Source organism: Punica granatum, chromosome 3 (assembly GCF_007655135.1).
Source record: "Punica granatum isolate Tunisia-2019 chromosome 3, ASM765513v2, whole genome shotgun sequence".
Lineage (NCBI taxonomy): Eukaryota > Viridiplantae > Streptophyta > Magnoliopsida > Myrtales > Lythraceae > Punica > Punica granatum.
Window position 1 is genome coordinate 36,760,543 of NC_045129.1, and position 22,200 is coordinate 36,782,742.

The window sequence follows — 22,200 nt, forward strand, 5'->3', positions numbered from 1 at the left end:
AACACTGAATCCGACAAGCGCGACTTCGGGGACCAGAACACAGCAGAACCAGTGCAACTTCGGGCAGCAGAACACACCAGAACCAGCGCGACTTTGAGCTGAGCAGAACACAGCAGACGAGCAACACTTCGGGCAGCAGAATGAGGAAGCAGAACAAAGCGGCTGTCGGGCTTCTCTCCGAAAAACAACCACCAGAAAACTTGCGGCGGCTGGAGGAAGAACACTACGGAATCGGAAGAAGGCAGGGTTTGCTCGATTTGGAGGAAATTCGAGCGGGAAAGCGTGAAGAAGATGAGCAGGGGCGACCAAGTTCGACCCTCACGGCGTCTAGTTGGGTTTCCGTCAGGGACTTGCAATGTTTGGAACAGAAGGACCAATTGGTCCAAAGGTTTCAAACGGCCGAACCAAATAGTATAGGGAAAATCTTTCGGGGATGAAGTTGCCGTGAGCAGCATCTTTGAGGGACCAAATTGTCTATTTTGTCATTGGACAAGCTTAGCTGTCTGATGTTTTAGATTACTAGTTACCACGCGATATGAATAAGGATTCATTTACTGCACGATTGACCATCCATAGTCGGTCATAATCATTTTCCGATTGCTTTGATGAACGTTAATGATATTGTAAGCCTACTGTACTTGAACTCGATGAATTTCTTACCACATCGCAGTTTTGAGACGGTCGGATAATATTCCAATTATATTTCTTGACATCGAAGCTGTCAATTGATAATTCCCTCCCTCTTAGAATTGCAAAGCTGGGCTTGAAGGGGAGAATCTCGATTCCAGGCTTGAGGGGAATAATAGGTGGCCCGACTTGTCAAGCCGGAATTGTCATTCTAAGCAGCCCAACCAAACAGGACGTAATAACGTCCATAAATGGTTATGAAATGGATTCAAAAATTTCAAATGCCAGCCATGAACTAATTTTATTCCTAAAATTTACCAAAATTTGTTTTACATTTCTTGCTTCCATCCATCCCATCTTGGAAATGATGGAAACCATATCACATTCTCAGACATGATGCATTCTCCATCAAGAATCTTAGGATAGACAACTCGATTCCGTGAATCACCTATCTTGCTAATACCCGATAGCTTCAGGGAGTCGAGAATCAACGGCAATTACATCCTCGGAGCTTCAAGTGATAGAAAGGGAGTGGAGAAGCCTTCCCATAATCTGATCCCCACCTGCATATATTGGAATGAAAGAAGATCTGATCAAACATTGGTTTTGTGCTGGTCAAGCTGATTCTACTCGTCATCTTACTAAGACTAAGAGCAGCAATTACATTGATCCATCCGAGAAAAACCTAATAATTTGCTTTCACATATTCATTTTGCACAATGCAAATCACACTGTATTCTTCTTTAGCTGACCAAAGAGCTTTCAGGGTTTTATAGCAAGCAAACAAAGTGAAGCATGTACAAGTATAGGCTGGAATCCATTAAGTGTAAGCAAAATGGTATATCGTACAGATTGCTCGATGGAAGGTGCTACTATAGTTACAGGAGCATAAGAACTTACCCGATTGGAACCAGGAATTCCCCCGAGGACCCAGCAGAAATAGGAAATAATCAAAGATCCTCAATTGGATTCTTTCTTTCCTGGATGAAAGTTTACACAGCCAAGATATAATTCAGGTAACCGTACAAAGTACAGGAGAAATTTTCCTTAACTGCCCAAGAAAAATCCATCGTGAGAATAGTTAATACAGGAGACATATATACAATCCATAATTGAATAGCTAAATCACTGCAGGGGTCAAATTTTTAACTGGAAATATGAAAATTAGGCTTACCAGGTCAAACAAAAACGGTAACTCGACAGCTCAAGGAGCATTTGGTGGCGATGGAAATTCCCTATGGTGGAACAGCTTCACCAGTGCTCTTCGCTCACAATCCTGAACAAATCCCAAGACAGTAGATTAGTTCGATTAGACATTGATTTGAAAGCAATGTATAATATATATATATATATATCATCCTTAAAAGATGAAAGTGTTCATTATGGTAAGGACCATAATGGAACTACCAAAAGACAATAGGTACAGATATGTTACCTTAAACATGTTTAAGCGAAATGGTCTGTCAGGATTCTGTCTTTTCAATTTCAAGTATGTGTAAGCAAAGCTTAATTGATCTCGTGAGGTAAATCGATCAACCTCATTGAACCAGAGACATGAAAACAAATTAGACATTGGTGTGTGGGCCCTCACAATAAACGAGCCTTCTGGAACATCTACAGAGGATATTATCCAATGTTAGCAGAAACAAGTATGCAATTTCAGAAATAGAAGAAGCAAGTTGAGACTTACAGCTGGGAAGAGGAGTATTTGGATCTGTAGCATCAAACTTGATTAGGCCATCAGACTGATAAAACATAAACTGTTCGTCAATGGCTTTATGATAGTATTTGTTGAGCCGCTTATTCTGGAGAACCTCCTCCCAGACACAGTGGCGCACATAATGGTTTGAAATGGCATATTCTGACCTAGTCCGCCATAAGAAGTACTCAATAATGAGCATCGGATCAGTGTTGAGTCGCAATTTACTGTCAAGCCATATGGAATACCTAGACAAAAGAGGAGAAAGGATGGATTGTAATAAGAGCTGAGAGAATCAAAAGAAGGTTGGAGAAGCAGACCATTAATGTTAAGAAATGGCAACTACTTACCTTGAAGACGGGAAAAGCCGGTGTGACAAGAATTTAGGCACCTTCCCAGTTCGCCTCATATCCTCATAGGGTAGGTTCTTCACTACAACTACTCTCCATAAACCAATCTTTCCATTATCATCGGGGGCATTCCCTTCTGATGCCAAAGTAGACAAGGTAGGCTGATCCACGAACATAACAAAACAAACATTCTTCTTGGAATATTCACTCATCTGCAGCAGATTGCCCGTGTCAATTTGGAAACATACAAAGACAGCAAGCTATTTATTTCCTCGAGCCAGCGTGCATCTCATAATTATTTAGATCATACATAACATGAGAGCACATGCACAAATAAAACGGCAGATTTTATCACTAAAAGATTCAAGAGTATCAATGCACCAAGAGGGTGTAAAACCACTGTGTGAGGAATTTACAAAACTGCAAAAGCATTATTGTCTAATAGAATGCCTTTATTGATAAATCTCATTGACATCCTAAGGTTTTACAGAGTAGATTCAGCAAGGAGCCCACCAATTACTTGTAAAAGCCAAACTAGTTGATATAAGACTTTAACACGTTCCATATACTAAACAGCTTGGAAATGTCTAAATCTAATGATTATTTACCAGTTTGCTCGTTGGCCTCCTCAAAAAATCAGAGCTCCCAAATATGCAAGAAGATACCACAATCATGCATTTATTCATGAATATCTTGTCCTTCTCTTCCAAATCGAATCCCGTGCTGGGGGAGCCTGCTGGACCTTTGACGAAACCACAATGAAGTGTTTGACTCCTCGCATAAAATGTCATTTTTCTCTCGTCAAGGGTTTGGTGTCCAGCGAAACTTGCTCCCAAAGAAGTGTTATCTTCCCTGTCAATATACTGTAGTGAAAATTTCGCGAATTCCTCAAAAGCGGCGGGTTCAACTAGGTTCTCAACGGTTTCCAACAATCCAACTTCACAAGGAAAGTCTGAAACGTCGACAAAGAACACAGATAGAATTAATATGCTCTAACCAAGCTAAAGTAGTGGTGCCTTATCACTTCATTAACAACTACTTACATTTTCCACGGTGCTTGCTTTTTGGCGGGCCCTCAACATCGGACTCCACTCGCAATTCTCTCACTACCTGGGTAGATGGACTCCGGTTTTCGATCTTACCTGCAGCAAGTGGTAACTCTATATAGCGGACAGATACATTTATGAAGAAGCCCAGTAAACAAGAATCAACAGAACATTAATAGTTTAGAGTATAACAGCAATATCAGATCGCACTCGGAGATGGAAAGATTTCAGTACAAGCTATATTTGAAAAACATCCAAAGGACTGATACCCGAACTATATTTCCTTATTAAGATTGAGAGATAAGAGATGTCGGAGTCTCACCGTGCAAGAGCAAGTTTAGGCCAAAAGCTGCCAGGCAGAACACGAAAATGACTGCAATTAGGAGCACCAGACGCGAGAACCTGTGCTTACTGATCCTTCTCCCTCTCCTCTCAGACAAGAGCTCGTTCTTGAGCTTGGTCGGTCCCATTTTTCCGCTCCTTCCGAGGAACCAGCTAGCTCATCTCTGTGCAAATCACAGTGACAATTAAGATGCAAATGCGGTTGGAATCCGTTAAGCTCGCATTGGAAGGAACCGAGAGGAAACGAACCATCTGCATTACCAGAAGAGAGATCTCACCGACAGAACACTGTGCAGTGGGAGAGGGAGAGAGATCGACCGAGCAGGGAGGACTAGTTCTTCTTCAAGCAGGCAGCTTTCAGTCATTTTGATACGCTCCTGCGTCCGAGAATCGAGCTTTGAGCTTTCTTCTTTGGCGTCCGTCCGAATCGAGCTCAACTGCTCAGAGCTTCTCTTCTCCCATGGTGATTGATGTTAGAACACCGACGGGAAGGAAAAAGGAAAAGTGCTTAATTACAAAACTCCCCCATATTTTGTGTTTTCAGCAATGAACCCCTCAAAGTTTTCAGTTAGTCCTTCCATGGGCCGGGCCGATATAAAGGCCCGGATGGCCAAGTGAGGCCCGAAGGGAAACGGGTCCGGCCTTCTCTGGAGCGCCAAACGTTCAAAAATTTCAAATTGCGGGAGCCGAAACCGCAGGCGCCGGATCCCATTTCGCGCTCCCGCCAAATTCCAAATCCATATCTCCTTCTTCCTCCCCTCTCTCCCTCTCTCTCTCTCTCTCACTACAGACCATAGCTCTCCTCCTCCGCCTCTCTTCACCCACTGAAACCTTCCCTCCATTGCCCTTGGAGATGGACCTCATGGAGATCGCAAAGAAGCTCGGGATCTCCGACCCCAAGCACCTCATCCGCAAGGCAGCGGAGCTCCGCCGACTTTGCGACGTCCAGTTCGATTCCTCCATCATCGGGGTGGTAAGAACCTATCCCCTCAATTCGCCTTCAATCAATGCCCAGCAGCCTCATCTGGTGGTAGTAGTTAGTGATATTCTTTTGTTTTTTTGGTTGGGCAGGGAGAGGTGTGCAAAGCGATTATCTGCTTGGAAATCGCTGCGAACAGGTTTGGTCGTTCTCTGTTTCGTTTTGATTAATCTGTCGGTGGTGAGATCAATGGCGGTTGATCTGATAAGGATTTTGTGGATCTTAGGTTGCAGGTAATGTTTGATAGGCAGAGCGCGATTAAGCTGAGTGGGATGTCGGAGAAGGCGTATAACAGATCCTTCAACTCGCTGCAGAATGGGATTGGTGTCAAGTAGGTCTTCAAACTCTTTGTTCGAACTACATGTGAAGGAAATGTGTCATCAGGAACAGGAATGATTCGTGAGTTTGGATATTTTTGCAGCAATACACTGGACATAAGAGAATTAGGGATTCAATTTGGATGTGTTAGGATCATTCCTCTCGTGAAGAAGGGCCTTTCTCTGTAAGTTTTAGAGTCCTCCATTTCCATTCGAGGAAATTCTGTAATTGTACTAATGCAATGACTAGTTTTACTTCCGTGTTCCGTGGAGCATGACTGGTGTCTTTGCTGGATGCTCGATAAATTGTCCGAGAGAGTTTCCTAAGCTTGTGAATTTGCATAAGCTGGCAGTATTATCTTGTTTCCACTGACTGCTTTTAGACCAATAAGGAATGATCAAGCTGAACTAATGGTGTTCCAAATGGGGTGCTCAAGAAGCTTGATGATCTCATGCAGAATGTTCAGTTTTTCCCAGTTGGATGATCGAATATTATAGCATTTTGCTTTCTTATTGGCTTGCAGAATGTGCAATTTTTCTTTCCAGTTTGATAATTAATCAAATAAAATGGCATTTTGCTTCTCATTAGTAAAATATTGTCTTCAAATTTCCAGGTACAAGGAAAGGTTTATTTCATCTCTGCCTGCCTCTCGTCGTGCAACTGCTGATTTCACACGGCCTGTGTTTACAGCAGTAGCCTTTTATCTATGTGCAAAGAAACACAAGGTAACACTCTACGAGTTAAAAATTTGGCCTTATCAATTTCGATTCCTTCTTAATCACAGTGCTTTAAGTTTGGTGCTTCTTTTTTGCAGCTTAAGATAGACAAGCTCAAGTTGATCGAGGTGTGCGGTACATCTGAAACTGAATTCTCTTGTGTAAGATCACCAGTTAATTGCTCTGGTTTTACCGTTTCCATACTTCTTCCGAAGCACCTCTTACTTTATGACTGTGATTTCAGGTTTGTAACTCCATGAAGGACCTTTGCTTTGATGTTTTTGGAGTTGCAAAGGAGAAAAAAGATCCCACGGAGGTTAAAGGGAACCGAGGTAAATATTTGATTTTTCCTGCTTAGTGATTATCATGATTAATGCTCCAACTTATGTAGTTTCAATATGCTTTCCTCCAGCCATCATGTTGCTAGAAATGCATTATTGGATGAGTACTTGAGTCTTATCCTGATTGTTCGGTTTTGCATTTTCAGATCTATTAGATGCCCTACCTGAAAAAAGAACATTCGAGGACGGAGGTTATCCATCTGATGATGGATCAGAGGTATGACATGTAAATAGCTGAAAACAATGAAATTTGTTCCTTATAGGCAACGCTACTTCTTTCATGATTATTAAGGTTTAGGGCATCATGATGGTGGCCTCTATGTTCTATTTGCACTGTTCCAGATGAGTTCCATTGCTTCCTATAACTATACCATTACATTTGTAACTTCGTCTATTACAAAAAGCAAAAGGCCTTTCAAATAGCCTGCAAGTAGTTGTTGATAAAGCTCTTGAAGCAACACTATACCTTACAAGCCAAAAGGGCAGGTTGGAGATAATTACGGTAAAGTAGCATGTTAAGATTATTACTGAAACTTCATTGGTGATGCTCTCTTGCAGTCTTCATGTTACAAGAAGCGTAAACGTATGGAGAAGCATAAATATGAGCAGTGGAAGTCTTCCGTTCTCGAATCCAATGACCAAAAAAAAGCAAAAGGTTGTCAATCATTTCCTTTCTAACTAGTTCCTCCCAGCACGATATTGACCTAGGCTTTGCCTTAATCTGGTTATCGTTTGCTATTCATTCTGTCAGTTTCTTGCAAGCGGACTAAGCAAACACGGATCAACTTCCTAAAGAAGGCCCCCGACGCTGAGGAGTTGGAGGCAACTTGAGCAGCATCCTGCACTTTCTGGTGCAACAATGTCAAATAGTCGACCACAACGGCTCCCCAGGTGCTGCGCCATTTTGTCTCATATAGGCGACTGAAGCTCTAATTGTTTCATCTCATGAACTGTATGTACAAATGTTGGAACCGTTTGCTGGACTAATTCTTTTAGTTCCTTTCGTCTATGTATTATCCTGCTCTCCGAACTGAACCCAGATGGTTTCATCGTTCATCATTGAGTAATGCAATCTTCTTCTTTTGATAGTCTTTGATGCAATTCATATCTCTAAGTCGTGCATAAAATATATCTATAGTGAGATCATTGTAAATAAGATAGGGAGATGGATCGGAAAGGCCGTATCGGTGTCTCCGATATCTCGCCCTTGTCAATGTCAAACTGTCGGCAACCTCCACTGGGGCTGAACATGGCCGAGCTAGGAATCTCGTTGAGGGGGCCAACCAAGACTCTCTGAACTGCTCGGAAGTTTCTTTTCTAAGGTTATCATATTTTATTAAATGTAACATGGTATGGTATTTATCTCGCATTTGGAAGGATTATTATTTATATATAAGTCGAGACAAGCAGAAGGACCGGCTTAGGAAATTGATATGTTTAAGATTATACTGATCTAGAATAGAGGCTGGAATTGGATACCAAAAGATCCGAAACATAACAGAAATTGGATATTGTGGATGCACCTTTTCCATATTCTATTTTATTATATATATATATATATATGTGATGATGATGATGATCACATGGTCATAAATAAGCCCACCTCCTCTAAGAATGGAAACTTTTACCTTGTAGAGCATATACCGGTCATAGCCCTTTCATTATCGTTGGATCAATATGGGATCCATCCATAACTGTTTGTTGACTGTTGATTCAATTCGTTCGAGATGGATTTGTCCGGCGTTGACTTTTCCTTGCCGTGGTTTTAGTACTCTTGGATGGACCGCTCATTTCTAGTTTTCAACCCCTTATGATTTTCTTTTTTCTGTTTGGGAATAAGTGAAGATACGCAAAACTCATGTCATCTCAGCATTTTTTTTTTTAATTTGGCCCCACCAAATTGAGACATATATAATTATCTAGATCTTGTTTGGCAAATAAAAGTTTTTCTTACTCAATTCTATTTTAATTTCACTTATCTTCAATTCAAAAATATGATTATTACTTTTTTCTTTTTTTCTTCAATTTTTTTTATCTTAGTTACCATTCAATTCAATTTTTAATACTAAATTATTTCAACTATTCATTATTTTTTTTTCACAATTTAACAGCACAATCATTACTTTTTCTCAATTATTCATTATTTTTTTTCTAATTTTTTTTTAATAATTGAACTATACAATCATTACAACCCCAAATAAATATAATTATTTGGAATTAGAATGAAGTCGAGTTAAAACTCCATTTCATTCTCAAATAAAGTCCTAATTTGTGACATTATCGAATACATGATAGAGAAGAAATTAAGCCATCAGATTTTCAATTTGAGAAAAAGGTATTCATCAACTTTAATACAATTTAGCTAGCGTGATTTAAAATGTCCACTTTCGTCTGTCTATTGATTGTTAAATGGATTATTGTGCAATAGCACTTGTACAGTTGCTGAATGAGGATGCGCTCAACCCCTTGCACAGTCATCAAAACTTTGTCCTCCATTGCCTTCAAAATATTTTGTCTAAAGAATTTCATTTCTTTAAAAAAAAAAAAGAAATAACTTAAAATTTATGAACTTGACACGTGTCCCACTGAACAATAATTTTAGTTTGATTTTACGATTATCACCAATTTATCATAAAAGCCAAGTGTAATTCTCATTTTTTATATGGTTCATTTAACAGAAAAAGAAAAAAAAATATTTTTTTGATATGTACCTTGATGTTTGAAAGCTCAACGGCCCTCAATTAATGTAGTTGATTTAAATCCCTCCGTATTAGAAGAAAATCATTTTTTTTTGTTGAAAAGAAAAAAAATATCTGCAAAGTTATTGTTATGGGATATGACATATCACCTTTGTCCATATATGAGCTATGGCGACCGCCACTTGTCAAGCACGCCCCTGCTGTCAAAATTGACTTCCCGTACCCTCTTGGCAGACCACAAACACGTAACAGAGGGCCCCATGAACGATGGCGACCGAAGTTTTGCCAAAAAGAGAGTTCAGTTTGGTACATCGTTAATAAAAGAGGTATTACGTTGCATATCCATCGTATTATCCGTTTGTTATTATAATTTGAAAATTACTCAAACAGACTCATACTCTATATCTGATTCTAAATATATCATGACATTAATTTATCCATTAACATTCTTGCCACCGTGACCCTGTACCTATAATAGATTTGAAAAAAAAAATTAAAATCATATAATAGATTTTAGAAAAAATCAAAATCGTGGGATAGGTTTAGAGCCCGCTTATGTTTCTTTAACAAACAAATTAACGGCATGATAAATTTGGAATAAGATGTAAAGTATTTTTTGATAATTTTTAAAGTATGAGATAAATTTTAAAAAATAGTAAAATCATTAGATATATGACATAAAAATTCCTTAATAAAATCACCACTTGCCGCTATTTATCCAATAACATATTGCCATATATCTCCCCGCTTTCATAGGACATTTTTCCTCAAAGCACGAGTACGAGACAATGTTGTAATTCAATACATATTTGTCATACTCTCGTTTAGGCATTGTACAACACTCTAATATACTAGTACAATCAGTTTTTCATAATCGTTATGTTTTAAAAACAAAGTCTTTACACCCTTCTCATTTCGCTTTGTACGACTTTTCGTGAGAAGAATGTGAATACAATGTCACACTTCAATTTATTTATGTCGTATTTAAGTTTTGGCATTGTATGACGTCCCGAGGCACGAATAATAGGGAATTTTCAAAATCTTCACACTTGAAGAATTAAGTCATCACAATATTGTGATTTCTCTATGCATGACGACTTGTGAAAGGAAGCGCGACGACCATGTCGAATGCATTTGACATGACTCTACGATCCATCAGCTACATAATATGTTTTCTCTTCAAGTCAATTCTTCTTCCTACGGTTGATTTAATTTTTCCGAATTTTCAATTTTTTGTTTTTTTTTCCAATAATTTTTCGGGTTATTCTTTAATTTCTAATTTTTCCTATTTTCATGTGATTTTTATGAATTTTCTATAATTTTTAAATTTTTCTTTATATATAATTTTTTCATAGTTTTAATAAAATTTTAAATATTCCTATTTATTTTTTTGAACTTTTCACCTAATTCATTTTATTTTTGTGAATTTCTATGTTTTTTAAATTTTTTTTAAATTTTGTGAGAGGCACGCAACTAGTCAAGTCTTGTATGCAATTGTGGGTCCACATTGACGTCATATTAACTCCACATAAGCAAATGAACTCAAAAGCTTAAAGGACTTAAATATCGGGCCATTTCTTAGACGGAGTGAAAACTAATAATTTTTTCGTGATAAAAAAAATTTGGATCGAACAGAGATTTCAAATAAAATTTAGATTTTTTTTAATGCGATATACCTATCTGATTTAGTTTTTCGTATTGGGAAAGTACTTCTATGTATCCCAATCTTTATACTTTTTTTCAGTTTTATCCTAACAACGATTTTTTTTTCTGAGGAACCTAACGTTACTATTTTGATTTCAAATCTATCCCCGGGGACAAATGGTGATATCAAACTAGTAACGTTAGGATATCTCAAAAAAAAATTACATGTTATGATAAAACTAAGAAAATGAGAGAACCTTAGGATACATAGGAGTATTTTCCCTTTCATATTCTATTATATTATAATTATGACATATCAAAATTATGTTAATTTTATTGTAAAATATGTGATGTTATATATATATTTTATATGCATTTGTTTTTTGGTTTTATAATCGATTTAGTTTTTCATATATATATATATATATTTATACATATTTATACATATTTGTATTAAATTATTGAAATATCTTATATTGTTATTTAAGTGAGAGCATCATTTTGTAACCGCTTTAATTTTTTTCTATAATTTAATTTTATTGTGAAACCATATTTTTATTTGTTCTCCAATTTTTGTTGAACAAAAAAGAAGTCCTTAAAAAAAAAAAGAGGCGAGCTACATATGAGTTACACTTGGAGATGGAAGTCTTTCCATTTAATACAACTACCAAAGTATTCACAAAAATGAATCATAACTCTCATAAATCTAACAAATTTTTCGTGAAATTCAAAATCGAAATTGGATAAGAATATGAAAGCAATTGTGCACATGCATAAAATAATTAATAATATCACATAACACCATCCTTAATATGGAACAAAATTTTATAAATTAAAATTACGTTTACTGTGTGCATAGCGTGGGCCACGTACTCTAGTAATATTGAGGCAAAAAATAACATCACAAATTATATTAATAGAAAATTGTGTTATATTATATATATGTATTTTTTAAAATATTATTCAAATATATTATATTATTTCATAGAAAAAAGAATGTTATAATCTACCATCAGAGCTTATCCTGTTCGATACCTTTTTATTATGGTTGGATCAATGTGGAATTCATTACAAAGTGTTGATAGGACGATAATCTAGTACCCCTGAATGATATAATTCATACTTGGAGCTCAGCATTTAAACAGACACACAACATGATATTTCATGATTTTACCAACACTCATTTCACTGCTCCATTAGATAAAATCAATGGGTATAATAGAATATCAAATTTTTTTTTTTACTGTAAAGAAAAAATATCATGGAAGTGATTGAAGCTGTTATTAGCCATTGATGTCTCCGTCCTCATGCGCGCCATGGCCATGCAGAGAGGCTTACGTGCCTGCGCACTGCTCGGAATTTCTACGTTCCGTGGTTGAACTCACCGTCGAAATGTTTTCGTACTTGAAATAGTAATGTTCCATATACTATACATTATTGTACTTTCCATTATTTGAGATTTTAATTCAAATATTTCGCTCAAGAAGAAGAACAGTATTTCCTCCTTGTACGAAATATATTTCGTTGTTCGAGTGCGAAAACATATTTCGTTCTTCAGAGCAGCGACTGAAGGTTTCGCCAGTAGAAATTCCCACGCGCCGCCACTCGTCAAGTGCAGCCACTGCGGTCAAAACCGGCGTCGTGTCCTGTTGGCGGACCACAGACGCAAAAGAGAGGAAGCCGACTGAATTTTCGCAAAAAAGAAAAAAAAAAAAGAGTCCGGTTCGGTACATCATAAATAAAATAAAATAGCCATCTGTCGCGATTTATCCAATAATATAATGCCACCTAGATGTAACGGCATATCTCCTAAATTTTATGGGGCTTTTTTTAAAAATAATAATAATAATAATTGATTGCGAAGAATCTTTCCTCTTCTTCTCCCCTCACGAGCGAACCCTAATTTCTCTTTCCTCTGACCAAATTCCCGATCTTCTTCTTTGAAATTTCCGATCATTGCCGGCCTCCTGCACCCATATATAAGTTGGGGGAGAGAGGTGGGGAGAGAGGAGTCATTTGGTCGTCGAATCTGAAGATAGGGCTTGACAGAGGGTCGTCAAATTTCGGGGGCGTCGATTCTCATGCCATCTTCGATCATCGGGGCTTGAATTCGTGATTTTTTCGAGACATGGGTTCCGCGGTGTCGGATGAGTTGCTGGGGACTTTCGCCCCGATCATAGTATACTGGTTATATTCCGGAATTTACATATTGTTGGGATGTTTTGACAATTACCGGCTGCACTCCAGGAAGGAGGAAGACGATAAGAATTTGGTATCCAAAGGAACTGTGGTCAAAGGCGTTCTTCTTCAACAGATTGTTCAGGCTATCGTAGCAATTATTTTGTTCACGGTATGAAATTTCCTCTTTTCGCGATTTCCATTTATGAGTCTGTCGCAAAGCAATTGATGATCTTCTTTATGTCAACGATGAAATGAAGTTCAAAATACCAGAATTAGAATTTTTATATTTTTTTCCTTTTGATTGGGAGGGTATGCTCTTCGAGTAGACATCTTTCATTGTCGCTTAGATGCTAAAAAATTGTTTTTTCCCTTTAAGGTTTTAGTATGGTAGTGGTTTGATCGTACGATGTTCTTGTGAGGCAATAGATTTCTTGATTATCAACTTGTGATGTGAACTTGTGTCGAATCCTTTCCCGTGAATGTTTCTGCAGATGGGACTGACTTAGAACCATGGAAAGGTTTTGTCTGTTGATGTGTCACTGTCATAGATTGTTACCTTCAGCTGCAAATTTCACCTATCTAGATTAGATGAAAGCAGCCCTATGTCCCATATGTAAATTCAACACGATGGGTGTAACAGTATTATGCAGGCATCCTACTTAGTCTTCTTCATCATACTTCGCTTTATCTCCACATCTACATCTATCATAGCTTAATGGTAGGCGTGATCATTGAAGCTGTTGTTATATATTGCACCATTGATTATGTTAGTCCAAAGCGATGGATTTCGATTTTTAAGTTCCTTAAATTGTCTTTCCTTTGTTGAAGTTAACCGATGAAGCAGAGGGAAAGGTGAGATGTAAACAGACCAAAACTTGACTGGGAATCGAAAAGTTATCCCTCAGATTATGTATGCATTAATTTGTATGTGATAAAATCTTTGTATAATTGATGTCATCAATCTTTTCGGGAATTCACTTGTTTCTTTCCATAGTTTTGTTTCTCAGAGGATACAGGGAAAGATGTTGGTCATAATTTTGAGCTTAAATTCATCGTTCCTGTTGCAGGTCACAGGAGACAGTTCTGGGGCTTCTGCAGGTTCAGGCACTTCCCTTATCGTCCTTGCAAGGCAGTTCATTACCGCGATGCTGGTCCTGGACACGTGGCAGTACTTCATGCATCGGTACATGCACCATAACAAGTTCCTCTACAAGCACATCCACTCGCAGCACCATCGCCTTGTGGTCCCCTATGCCTTTGGGGCCCTCTACAACCATCCGATTGAGGGCCTCCTCCTTGACACGGTCGGGGGGGCCCTCTCCTTCCTTCTCTCGGGCATGTCCCCTCGAACCTCCATATTCTTCTTCTCATTCGCCACCATCAAGACAGTCGACGACCACTGTGGCTTATGGCTTCCAGGGAACCTATTCCACGTCTTCTTCAAGAACAACACTGCCTATCATGATGTTCACCACCAGCTATATGGGAACAAGCACAACTTTTCCCAGCCGTTCTTTGTGATGTGGGATCGGATTCTCGGGACTTACATGCCCTACACACTAGAGGAGAGAAAAGGAGGTGGGTTCGAGGCCCGGCCGACGAAGGAATTCAAGGACATGTGAGCTACGACACTTGAGCGGTTTCTTTCTTTTTCACCCCCTCACACTGCCGATGGTGCTGCCTGCTTTTTCTATGTAGCTTAGTGTATATATACTGTTGTGCATTTACTTCTTTTCGGGTTATTTTAATGTTTAGTATCATAATACGAATTTTTGTGGATGATTATTATATCGAAGCCTTTGTGTGATCATCTTGAAGGTAGAATACACTTGTTGATGACAATGGTTTCTGTGAATTATCCCTGAAAGACATTTTTGTCCGAGCCATGCAAGTACGATATTAGGTAACTGGTTGGTTATTCTCGGCAGCTTTCCATATTCAATGCGTGTGCTTCTTCGCCGGTACTAAGTCTCGAGGTACAACCCTGCAAGGGTGATGGTGTCATGTCGTAAATAATTTGCTTCAGATCCTTTTACATATCAAGTGCTGATGAGCAATAAAAGCAAGGAAGAAAAAAAATGATCAGGGCCTGCCATTTGTTCTAGAAAAAGCATGACAAATCGGAAACTGGTTTTTGGTGAATTGCCGACTGGTCGCCTGACAGTCAAGGCAAATATTGGATCATGGAGAGCGACGACGCAATGCGCATAGTGATAGGCCATTGAGGACGGTACAACGATAAGCTTGTCCGTCTACCTCCTCGAGACAGGATATCGTATATGAATATGATGCAACCTAGCGAGTTAAGTGGTCAGCTTTGCAAAGAAATGTGAAGGATTCTGATGATCTTAAATTTCCATTGGACTTATACGGATTTAAGATCTACCCACTTAAAAGTTTAAATCGATAAGTGTTGGTACTCAAATCTCATATAAACTCATGATTACTCTTTCATTTTTTCTATATGAGATTATAATTTATAACACTTGCCCTCACGTGCAACGTGTGGTCTATTTCTGCTTACGCGTTGTCACGTGCCTTTAAATGTCCGCCCTCAATAACTTATCTCGAGTTGGTCTCTCATCTCTTTTGAACTTAGGCTTAACTACCTCGATGTGGGCTTCTTCTTCACTGGCGGGTGTTGAGTGTTGTTCTACACGGAAAAATTGAGAAAAGAAACCATAAGCTTATATGAGATTTGAGTTCAACAACCTATCGGTTTAAGTTTTTGGGTTATAAATGGGCTCAAGTTTGTGTAGGTCAAAGTGAGAATTTTACATGGTATAAGAGTAGAAGATCTTAGCATAGTCGTGACCTTCCGTTGCTTGGAGCACCGGCGTGTCCAGCTTGACCGGGCACGCCCGATAACTCCAATTCCGCTATAGTTCTTGAAATCCTTGCCTGACAACCCCAATTCTGCCTTGTTTTTTGAGGCTTTGTCGATATCCCTACAATGTCTCCGATCTTTCGCTCAACCTAGTGGTCCATTCCTCACACACTTTCTCCTTCTAGGCCATTCCCTCAACCACGCCATTTTTTTACACCGCAACCCTCTATCATCCGACTCTCTCACTCAATGAACTCGTCATTCGATCCCTTTAGTACTTAATTCTTCAATCTTCTGATATGAATTGCGAGCTTTGCTCTTCCTTTGCCTTTCCCGTTGCAAACTAAGCCAAAATTGGCCTTATTCTCCTCTCAGCGTAGTTGTCTCACTTCTACTTTGTTATTGCTGCTCCTTCAATTCATGCAGTCCCCCCTACTTTCTTCCTCTGCTAAATTGTTGCTTTCGTGTCTCCATACACCACGTGCAGCCCATGCTCGCTCTCTAGCCATCCGGCAACTTAACGAGAACATCCGGCATCTTAACGAGTTCCCTTAATCTCCTTCATTCTTTCTGGCCATCCTGAGCTTCGGCCATGACCTTGTTATCACGAGATATCTCTCAGCCTCTCTAATATTAACCAGTCATCACAGCTTCTCCCTCTCTGTCGGTTTCCGATCGCTTGGCATATTCTTGACCTCATCACCCTCTCTCAATCATATTTAGTTCCGGCCTCACAAAAGTACAATTGACTTCTTTTTCGTCTTCGAGACTCTAGCGGAGCTGCTGCTATCATGTCCTCCTTTCTTTTCATGGATTGATGTTGCTATGGTGTCTTCATTCGTTCTTTCACAGATTTTAATTTACTCTCTTGAGTCAGCAATATCATCCTCTAGGCTTCCAATGCTTAGATGAAGAGCTTCTATGATGGCTATGAACGGGAATGCAAATCTAATTTATTTGGAGCTAAGGAAGAAGAAAAGGATAGGGGCCACATCACTCTGCCCAATTTTCAACAATGCCCACCTAATGGTAGAACAACTCAATGATGACAATCATATGGCAAGAAAATTAATAAGGATTTTCACTGATCCAATCACAACGTGAACTTCATCCCATGACGCTTGCGAATGAGTATTAGAGATATCATATTAAGGATATCGAAAAATATCTGATATTTATGATATTGTGTAATTTTTTATATCCTCCATATTTATTATAATTCGTCTACTATAAATAAGAGCACCTCCACATGATTATGTGTGGGAGCCAATTCTATATATTCTTGAAATTCTTCAGATGCGAGCCCACTCCAAACTTGTTAAGTATTCGAATTACCATAAGATCATTGATTGCTAACCAATCTGCCGAAACTATCCTTATAGTGAAGGAGGCAGTCACATGGCCATTGGTATGGGCGTTGCCTCTAAGGGAAAGAGTTTTAATCGTCTTCCCCAGAGCACCGTGGGCCCGACTGTGGACCTTTTGACATTAGTATTGGCATTGTATCCGACATGACTGGGCTATTGGCCCATGGGCCTGGTGGGCCATAAGGCCAGTTATTACATCAACTGAGGCCCAATGAAGTCAACGTTGGTCGTCGTAGTCGTTTTCTTCTTCACTTCATTGCTTACGGGCTCGGATTAGTTCAGCTCAGGTAGCTTCAGCCTTATCCGATGCCCGCATAGAAAGAGACGGCGAGCTCCGATTAAAGACCTTGATTGCTCGCGTCTGCTCGGAAATGGGTTCTCCGGCGGTGGCTGCGTCCCTCTTAGCTCAGTCTCAACTCTGCTTCTTCTCCAGCTCGCCGGGCCTGTCCTCGGGGAAGCAGGCGCGCGCCTTTCTTCGCAGCCGAGGCGCCAGCTTTCCGTTCCTCTTATCGACCCGCCGTCATCTGAGGGCATTTTCGGATCGGAGTAGAGCTTCTCCGGTTCGATGCTACAACGCTGGAGAAGAATCCGAAGAAAAGGTGATGAGTTGATAAGAAAATTGTAATGGAACTTCGATTCAATTGTTGAGTGAACCCGTCATATTGACTTGTTTTCTCTGTGTGTGTTTGGCTTAGGAGAGTGGCAGTGGTTTGGACTGGCCGGTACTACGGCGATGGGATGTGCCGTGGCAGTGGCAGACGGTTTCTCTTACCTCCCTTGCCTGTGGAGTAAGGTATCATCGTCCACTTTTAGCAATTTGTTTGCCTGTTCATATTATTACAGTTCTTGTTCATATATTTGTCTTCAGTTATAGTTGAGGCAACCTTTGTCAAAATTCTGCACTTGCCATATATGTTCCATTGCAAGAATCCTCCAAAAAAGCTACTTGATATGCATTATGGTCTCATTCTACTCGTTGGGTTCTGTCTCAAAAGTTCAGATCCCTCGGTTGCTGCCTGTTTCGTTTCGATCGATCTAAATTAGTTTTCAGCATGAACTCTTTCAGGGGGCTGACCAAGTCGTTGCACACTGTTCTTTCGAGGAGTGGAGTTTTTCAAATATTGGTTTAGACTGTAGGATGAGTCTAATCTTTTCCCAGGCAGTTTTGTTGTGACAGGATTGATAGAGACGGCAGCAATATCATACTTGGGCCTTCGGCTCGAAGAGTTGAGCTTGGATGAGAAGGCAGAAATTCTTTTTCTTGATCAGGGGTATACATTTGCTGTAACTTTCCCAGTGTATATTTTTGAAATTGCAGCTACATATGGTCGTCTTAGATTTGTCTTTTGATTTTCTTGGCAGTATAACTACTGCAGTTACACTTGGAGTTCTGTTTGGCATTACCAGGAGTTTTCAACCACTTCCGAATGACATTTTCCGATACGGTATTGTTGCACTTGCTAATGACTCAGTTTACTTATCATGATGCACCAGTCTATATACAAATTTCCTAGCATGCTTTCAAGGATCTCAACGACCAACCAGGTTCACTATAGTTGGGCCTCTTCGGTCATTCAATAAATAGATAAAAAAATATCCAGTTAAAACAACTCCTTTAAATTTCTGCGTCATATATTCTCGAGTGTTTATTGACATTCACTAGTGTTTCTTCAGATTTGAGGGAGCCTTTCAATCTACAGAAAGGATGGGTCTTATGGGCTGGAGTAGGTCTTGTTGGCGCTATAGGCGCTATTGCATTGACGGGAGCTGCTATGTCCTTTTCCAATGGTGAGCCCCCACAAAGAGAGGTTAGAACATTTGCAGATACTCTGGCTATAATCCCAAAGGAATCTGCATATCTTGACTGTGTTTTATTTTCTGATTTCAGACTGATGCTCTTGTACGCTTGCTTCCGTTGATCGGTTCCTCAAGCATAAGGTAATTTTTAAGATTATTGATTGGTAACCTTTATCATGTCAAATGGCATTTTGCTTCTAACTGTAAGATCCATTGCAGCACGGCTTGCTTGGTTGGCATTACTGGTGTCCTCGCTCCAATTCTTGAGGAGACGGTATTTCGAGGGTTTTTCATGGTGTCCCTAACAAAATGGTATAGTAAATATTTTATTGGCATTTCAAGTTTGTAGCTTTTCTTTTAATATGTCCTTGTGATAATTATACAATTTCTTTTTACCAGTTTAGTTGGAAAAATCTTTTTCTTTGTGGAAAGTCTCGTTGGACCATAGTAGTATCTTCTGCGGGTTTTGTTTTGGTCCTGAATTTCTCAGCCTCTATGAACTGATGATAGTGTCATATTTTGTATCGGTAAATGAACGAGTTGGACAAATGTAGAAGCTTGACGTAGTATTTTCTCCCTAAACCTAGTCCCTTTCAGGAAAAAAACAAAATATTCAAATAAGGTACCACTAAATCTAAATTCGCTAATAAAGGTACTGGTTTCTCAAATAAGCTACCCTAATAAGGTACTGGTTTCTCAATGATTGTGAACTGAGCATGCATTCCGCAAGTGTGCCACTAAATCTAAATTCGCCGAAGACCTGCAAAATTCTTTCCGCAGGGTCCCCACTCCTATTGCCATGCTGATCAGTGCAGCTGTGTTTGCTGTGGCACATCTTACTCCAGGAGAATTTCCTCAGCTTTTTGTCCTCGGTAACATCTCCATAGCTCAGATTTCAGTAAACCCTTTTTCTCAATGAATTGTGATTAACTTGTGGTCCTTCTACATTCTCTGAAGTCTGAAGTATGTTTCACTTCTCGTGAGCTATTTTTTTACCCCCAAAGTTCACTGGAAGAGCACTTTCACTTTCACTTGCACCTGCAGGGATCGCCTTGGGGCTCTCGTACGCTCAAACTCGAAACCTTTTGACCCCAATCACAATTCACGCCCTCTGGAATTCGGGAGTCATTCTCCTCCTTACCTTCCTTCAGGTAACATCCCTTCCAAAGCTTTCACTGGGCTCCCGATTTCCATCTTCCGCATGCTGGCAGAACTTTGTTAACTCGATCATATTTCTGAGAACTGTTTCCGTTGGATTGTTTTCTGCAGCTCCAAGGATATGATATAAAGGAACTGCTGCAGGCTACCTGAAAGAGATGGATTAATAATTTTTGCTCTTGTAATTTTCTGTATTTTCTCCTCAAATCTGGCCAGTGTCTCATTTTCTCTTCTAATATTTTCCTCCTCTAATTTTTCTTCTGTATTTTTATGAATTACATAATTTTGTATAAATATTTCTACCGCCGTGAAATTAGCTATCGCTATTGTAATATAAGAATGTAAAATTTACTCTTGATGCAAAAAATGCCCAATTCCATAACACAATGATTGGCTAAATAATCGAACATGGGGTCGTAATATGGTCTGCAAAAAGTAAACGCTTCGTGCTTAGATCAGATTGCCTAAGAAGCGGATTGAACTCGAGGTTCGAATTTCCGTGTCATAGTTGAAGGCTAGTCTGGCCGCTTTGGCTCAAAATGGATCTTACGACGCTTTAAATCAACTTACCCGCACGCGATTTGTTATTCATAACATAATAAGTTGATTTTGCAACACATAGTCACAAGAAAACGAACTCGCTTGACTCGAGAATTTCGTGTGCTCGATATATTATATTGAGCATTGTCGCAAGGACCGATTCTTTGAAAAGAAAATCAGATAATTATCGGAGAAATCGAATGGGGGTAAGTTAGACGTGGAGTAAGGGTCAAATAGGGCGAAGTTTTGGGACTAAAAATTCAGTGAAATTAAGCTCCCCAAGAAACCAAAGCCGCCCGTTGTCTCTGTTCTGTTATAAAATTGACCTCTGGTTTTCCTCTTCGCCCTTTAGACGTGTAACCAAAGTCATAATTAGTAAGCCTAAGCCCAAAAAAAAAAATCATTAATTATTATTATTTTTTAATTGAAAAGGAAACAAGTACACCTATATTTTGTCAAACACTTCAACCAAAAGCATCCAATGTCTCGTTCCCCGTGGCCGTTTGGTCCTCCCATTCATCGGAGAAGCTCCAATATAGCTATTTGCATGCATTACTCTTACCGAAACATAAGCCACAAATGTTTCTTAACATTATTGGAAGGGAATTTCAGGAATTAATCGATAGAATTTACACTCATTGTGGCGGAAACACAGACAATATTGCTGACGATGATGATGGCGGAGAGTATCCAAATTTTGTACCGAAACAAGAGAATGGAAAAGTTTATACCCGTTTGATTTCGCAATCTAATTTTAAAATTTTAACTCTACTCATTACATAACAAAAATTAACTTTCAAAAGTTAAAAGAGTGGGCCCCATACATAAACTTACATATCATTTCATTATAATTAATTCTCTACACAATTCTTTCAACTCTCATAAGTCAAAATAGTGAGCCCCATATTTATTTTGTCTATTTCAAAATCAAAATTCAAGTTAAAATATTACTGTAAAACACAAGAAAATATCAATTCCACACTTTTCCTTTAAATATTCTAAGCATATATTTTCCTCTAGATTACTTGCTTAATATATGTGTATGCATATTTTATATAGTATACACACACACATGAATGTAAGGTTACATTGAAGGTCAAATTTCTAATTAAGGAGCTGGTGATTCCTTTGACCGCCTGTAAAAACTATTAGGTTGGGTTTGTTTCAACTTAATCAAATTCAGTGCTTAAAAGTTAATTACAATTTAGTTATAAGGGAAAATGAATAGGAGAAAGAGGGAAAGATAGGAAATGAAGTTCTAAACTACTTAATTATTAAGTCAAAAACTACTTAATGAGTTAAGTAAAAATATTTAACTTAATGAAATAAGTCATATTTCCTTATTGGACTCTTTTTTTTTACCAAATATATCCTCATCCTGATCATATATCAATTCTTCTTACATATTTCTTTCTTTAACTAATTAACTGCTAATTAATTTGTCAAACGTCACTTTGCTTGTTTATTATGGCTATATAGGTATCCAAGTAAGATTTAGAAAAAGTTTACATATATATATATATATATATAATTCTGACAGGTCAATGGAATAGAAGCTTAGGAGAATGG

The 22,200-nt window shown here is 38.8% G+C and overlaps 4 protein-coding genes across 8 annotated transcripts; 3 read left to right on the forward strand and 1 right to left on the reverse strand.

The window, feature by feature from the left end:
• Positions 1-894: 894 nt before the first annotated feature.
• Positions 895-4,537, reverse strand: LOC116199864. 5 transcript variants are annotated; one of them, XR_004155612.1, is made up of 10 exons: positions 4,343-4,537; positions 4,045-4,228; positions 3,720-3,818; positions 3,285-3,628; positions 2,677-2,888; positions 2,318-2,574; positions 2,063-2,241; positions 1,802-1,903; positions 1,528-1,607; positions 895-1,190 (listed from the first exon to the last, which is right to left on the reverse strand). XR_004155612.1 is itself a non-coding variant. In XM_031530429.1 (8 exons), the coding sequence occupies exons 2-8, from the start codon at positions 4,190-4,192 to the stop codon at positions 1,832-1,834; spliced, it is 1,311 nt and encodes a 436-aa protein (XP_031386289.1). In that variant the 5' UTR covers positions 4,193-4,228; positions 4,343-4,537; the 3' UTR covers positions 1,801-1,831. The 5 variants fall into 5 exon arrangements, 1 of the variants encoding a protein (XP_031386289.1); XR_004155609.1 differs by having other exon boundaries at positions 1,528-1,678; XR_004155610.1 differs by having other exon boundaries at positions 1,528-1,678; positions 4,326-4,537.
• A 214-nt stretch (positions 4,538-4,751) lies between these two features.
• On the forward strand, positions 4,752-7,509 carry LOC116199905 (origin of replication complex subunit 6). Its single transcript, XM_031530489.1, has 10 exons — positions 4,752-5,037; positions 5,136-5,182; positions 5,270-5,374; positions 5,465-5,545; positions 5,975-6,086; positions 6,176-6,238; positions 6,322-6,409; positions 6,565-6,635; positions 6,977-7,073; positions 7,170-7,509. The coding sequence occupies exons 1-10, from the start codon at positions 4,918-4,920 to the stop codon at positions 7,247-7,249; spliced, it is 864 nt and encodes a 287-aa protein (XP_031386349.1). The 5' UTR covers positions 4,752-4,917; the 3' UTR covers positions 7,250-7,509.
• A 5,109-nt stretch (positions 7,510-12,618) lies between these two features.
• On the forward strand, positions 12,619-14,809 carry LOC116199914 (sphinganine C4-monooxygenase 1). Its single transcript, XM_031530501.1, has 2 exons — positions 12,619-13,111; positions 14,010-14,809. The coding sequence occupies exons 1-2, from the start codon at positions 12,890-12,892 to the stop codon at positions 14,562-14,564; spliced, it is 777 nt and encodes a 258-aa protein (XP_031386361.1). The 5' UTR covers positions 12,619-12,889; the 3' UTR covers positions 14,565-14,809.
• A 2,597-nt stretch (positions 14,810-17,406) lies between these two features.
• Positions 17,407-20,458, forward strand: LOC116199887 (putative membrane peptidase YdiL). The gene is made up of 10 exons (XM_031530469.1): positions 17,407-17,735; positions 17,832-17,929; positions 18,300-18,407; positions 18,499-18,581; positions 18,811-18,944; positions 19,025-19,074; positions 19,153-19,245; positions 19,714-19,805; positions 19,978-20,084; positions 20,203-20,458. The coding sequence occupies exons 1-10, from the start codon at positions 17,508-17,510 to the stop codon at positions 20,242-20,244; spliced, it is 1,035 nt and encodes a 344-aa protein (XP_031386329.1). The 5' UTR covers positions 17,407-17,507; the 3' UTR covers positions 20,245-20,458.
• The last annotated feature ends 1,742 nt before the right edge of the window (positions 20,459-22,200 follow it).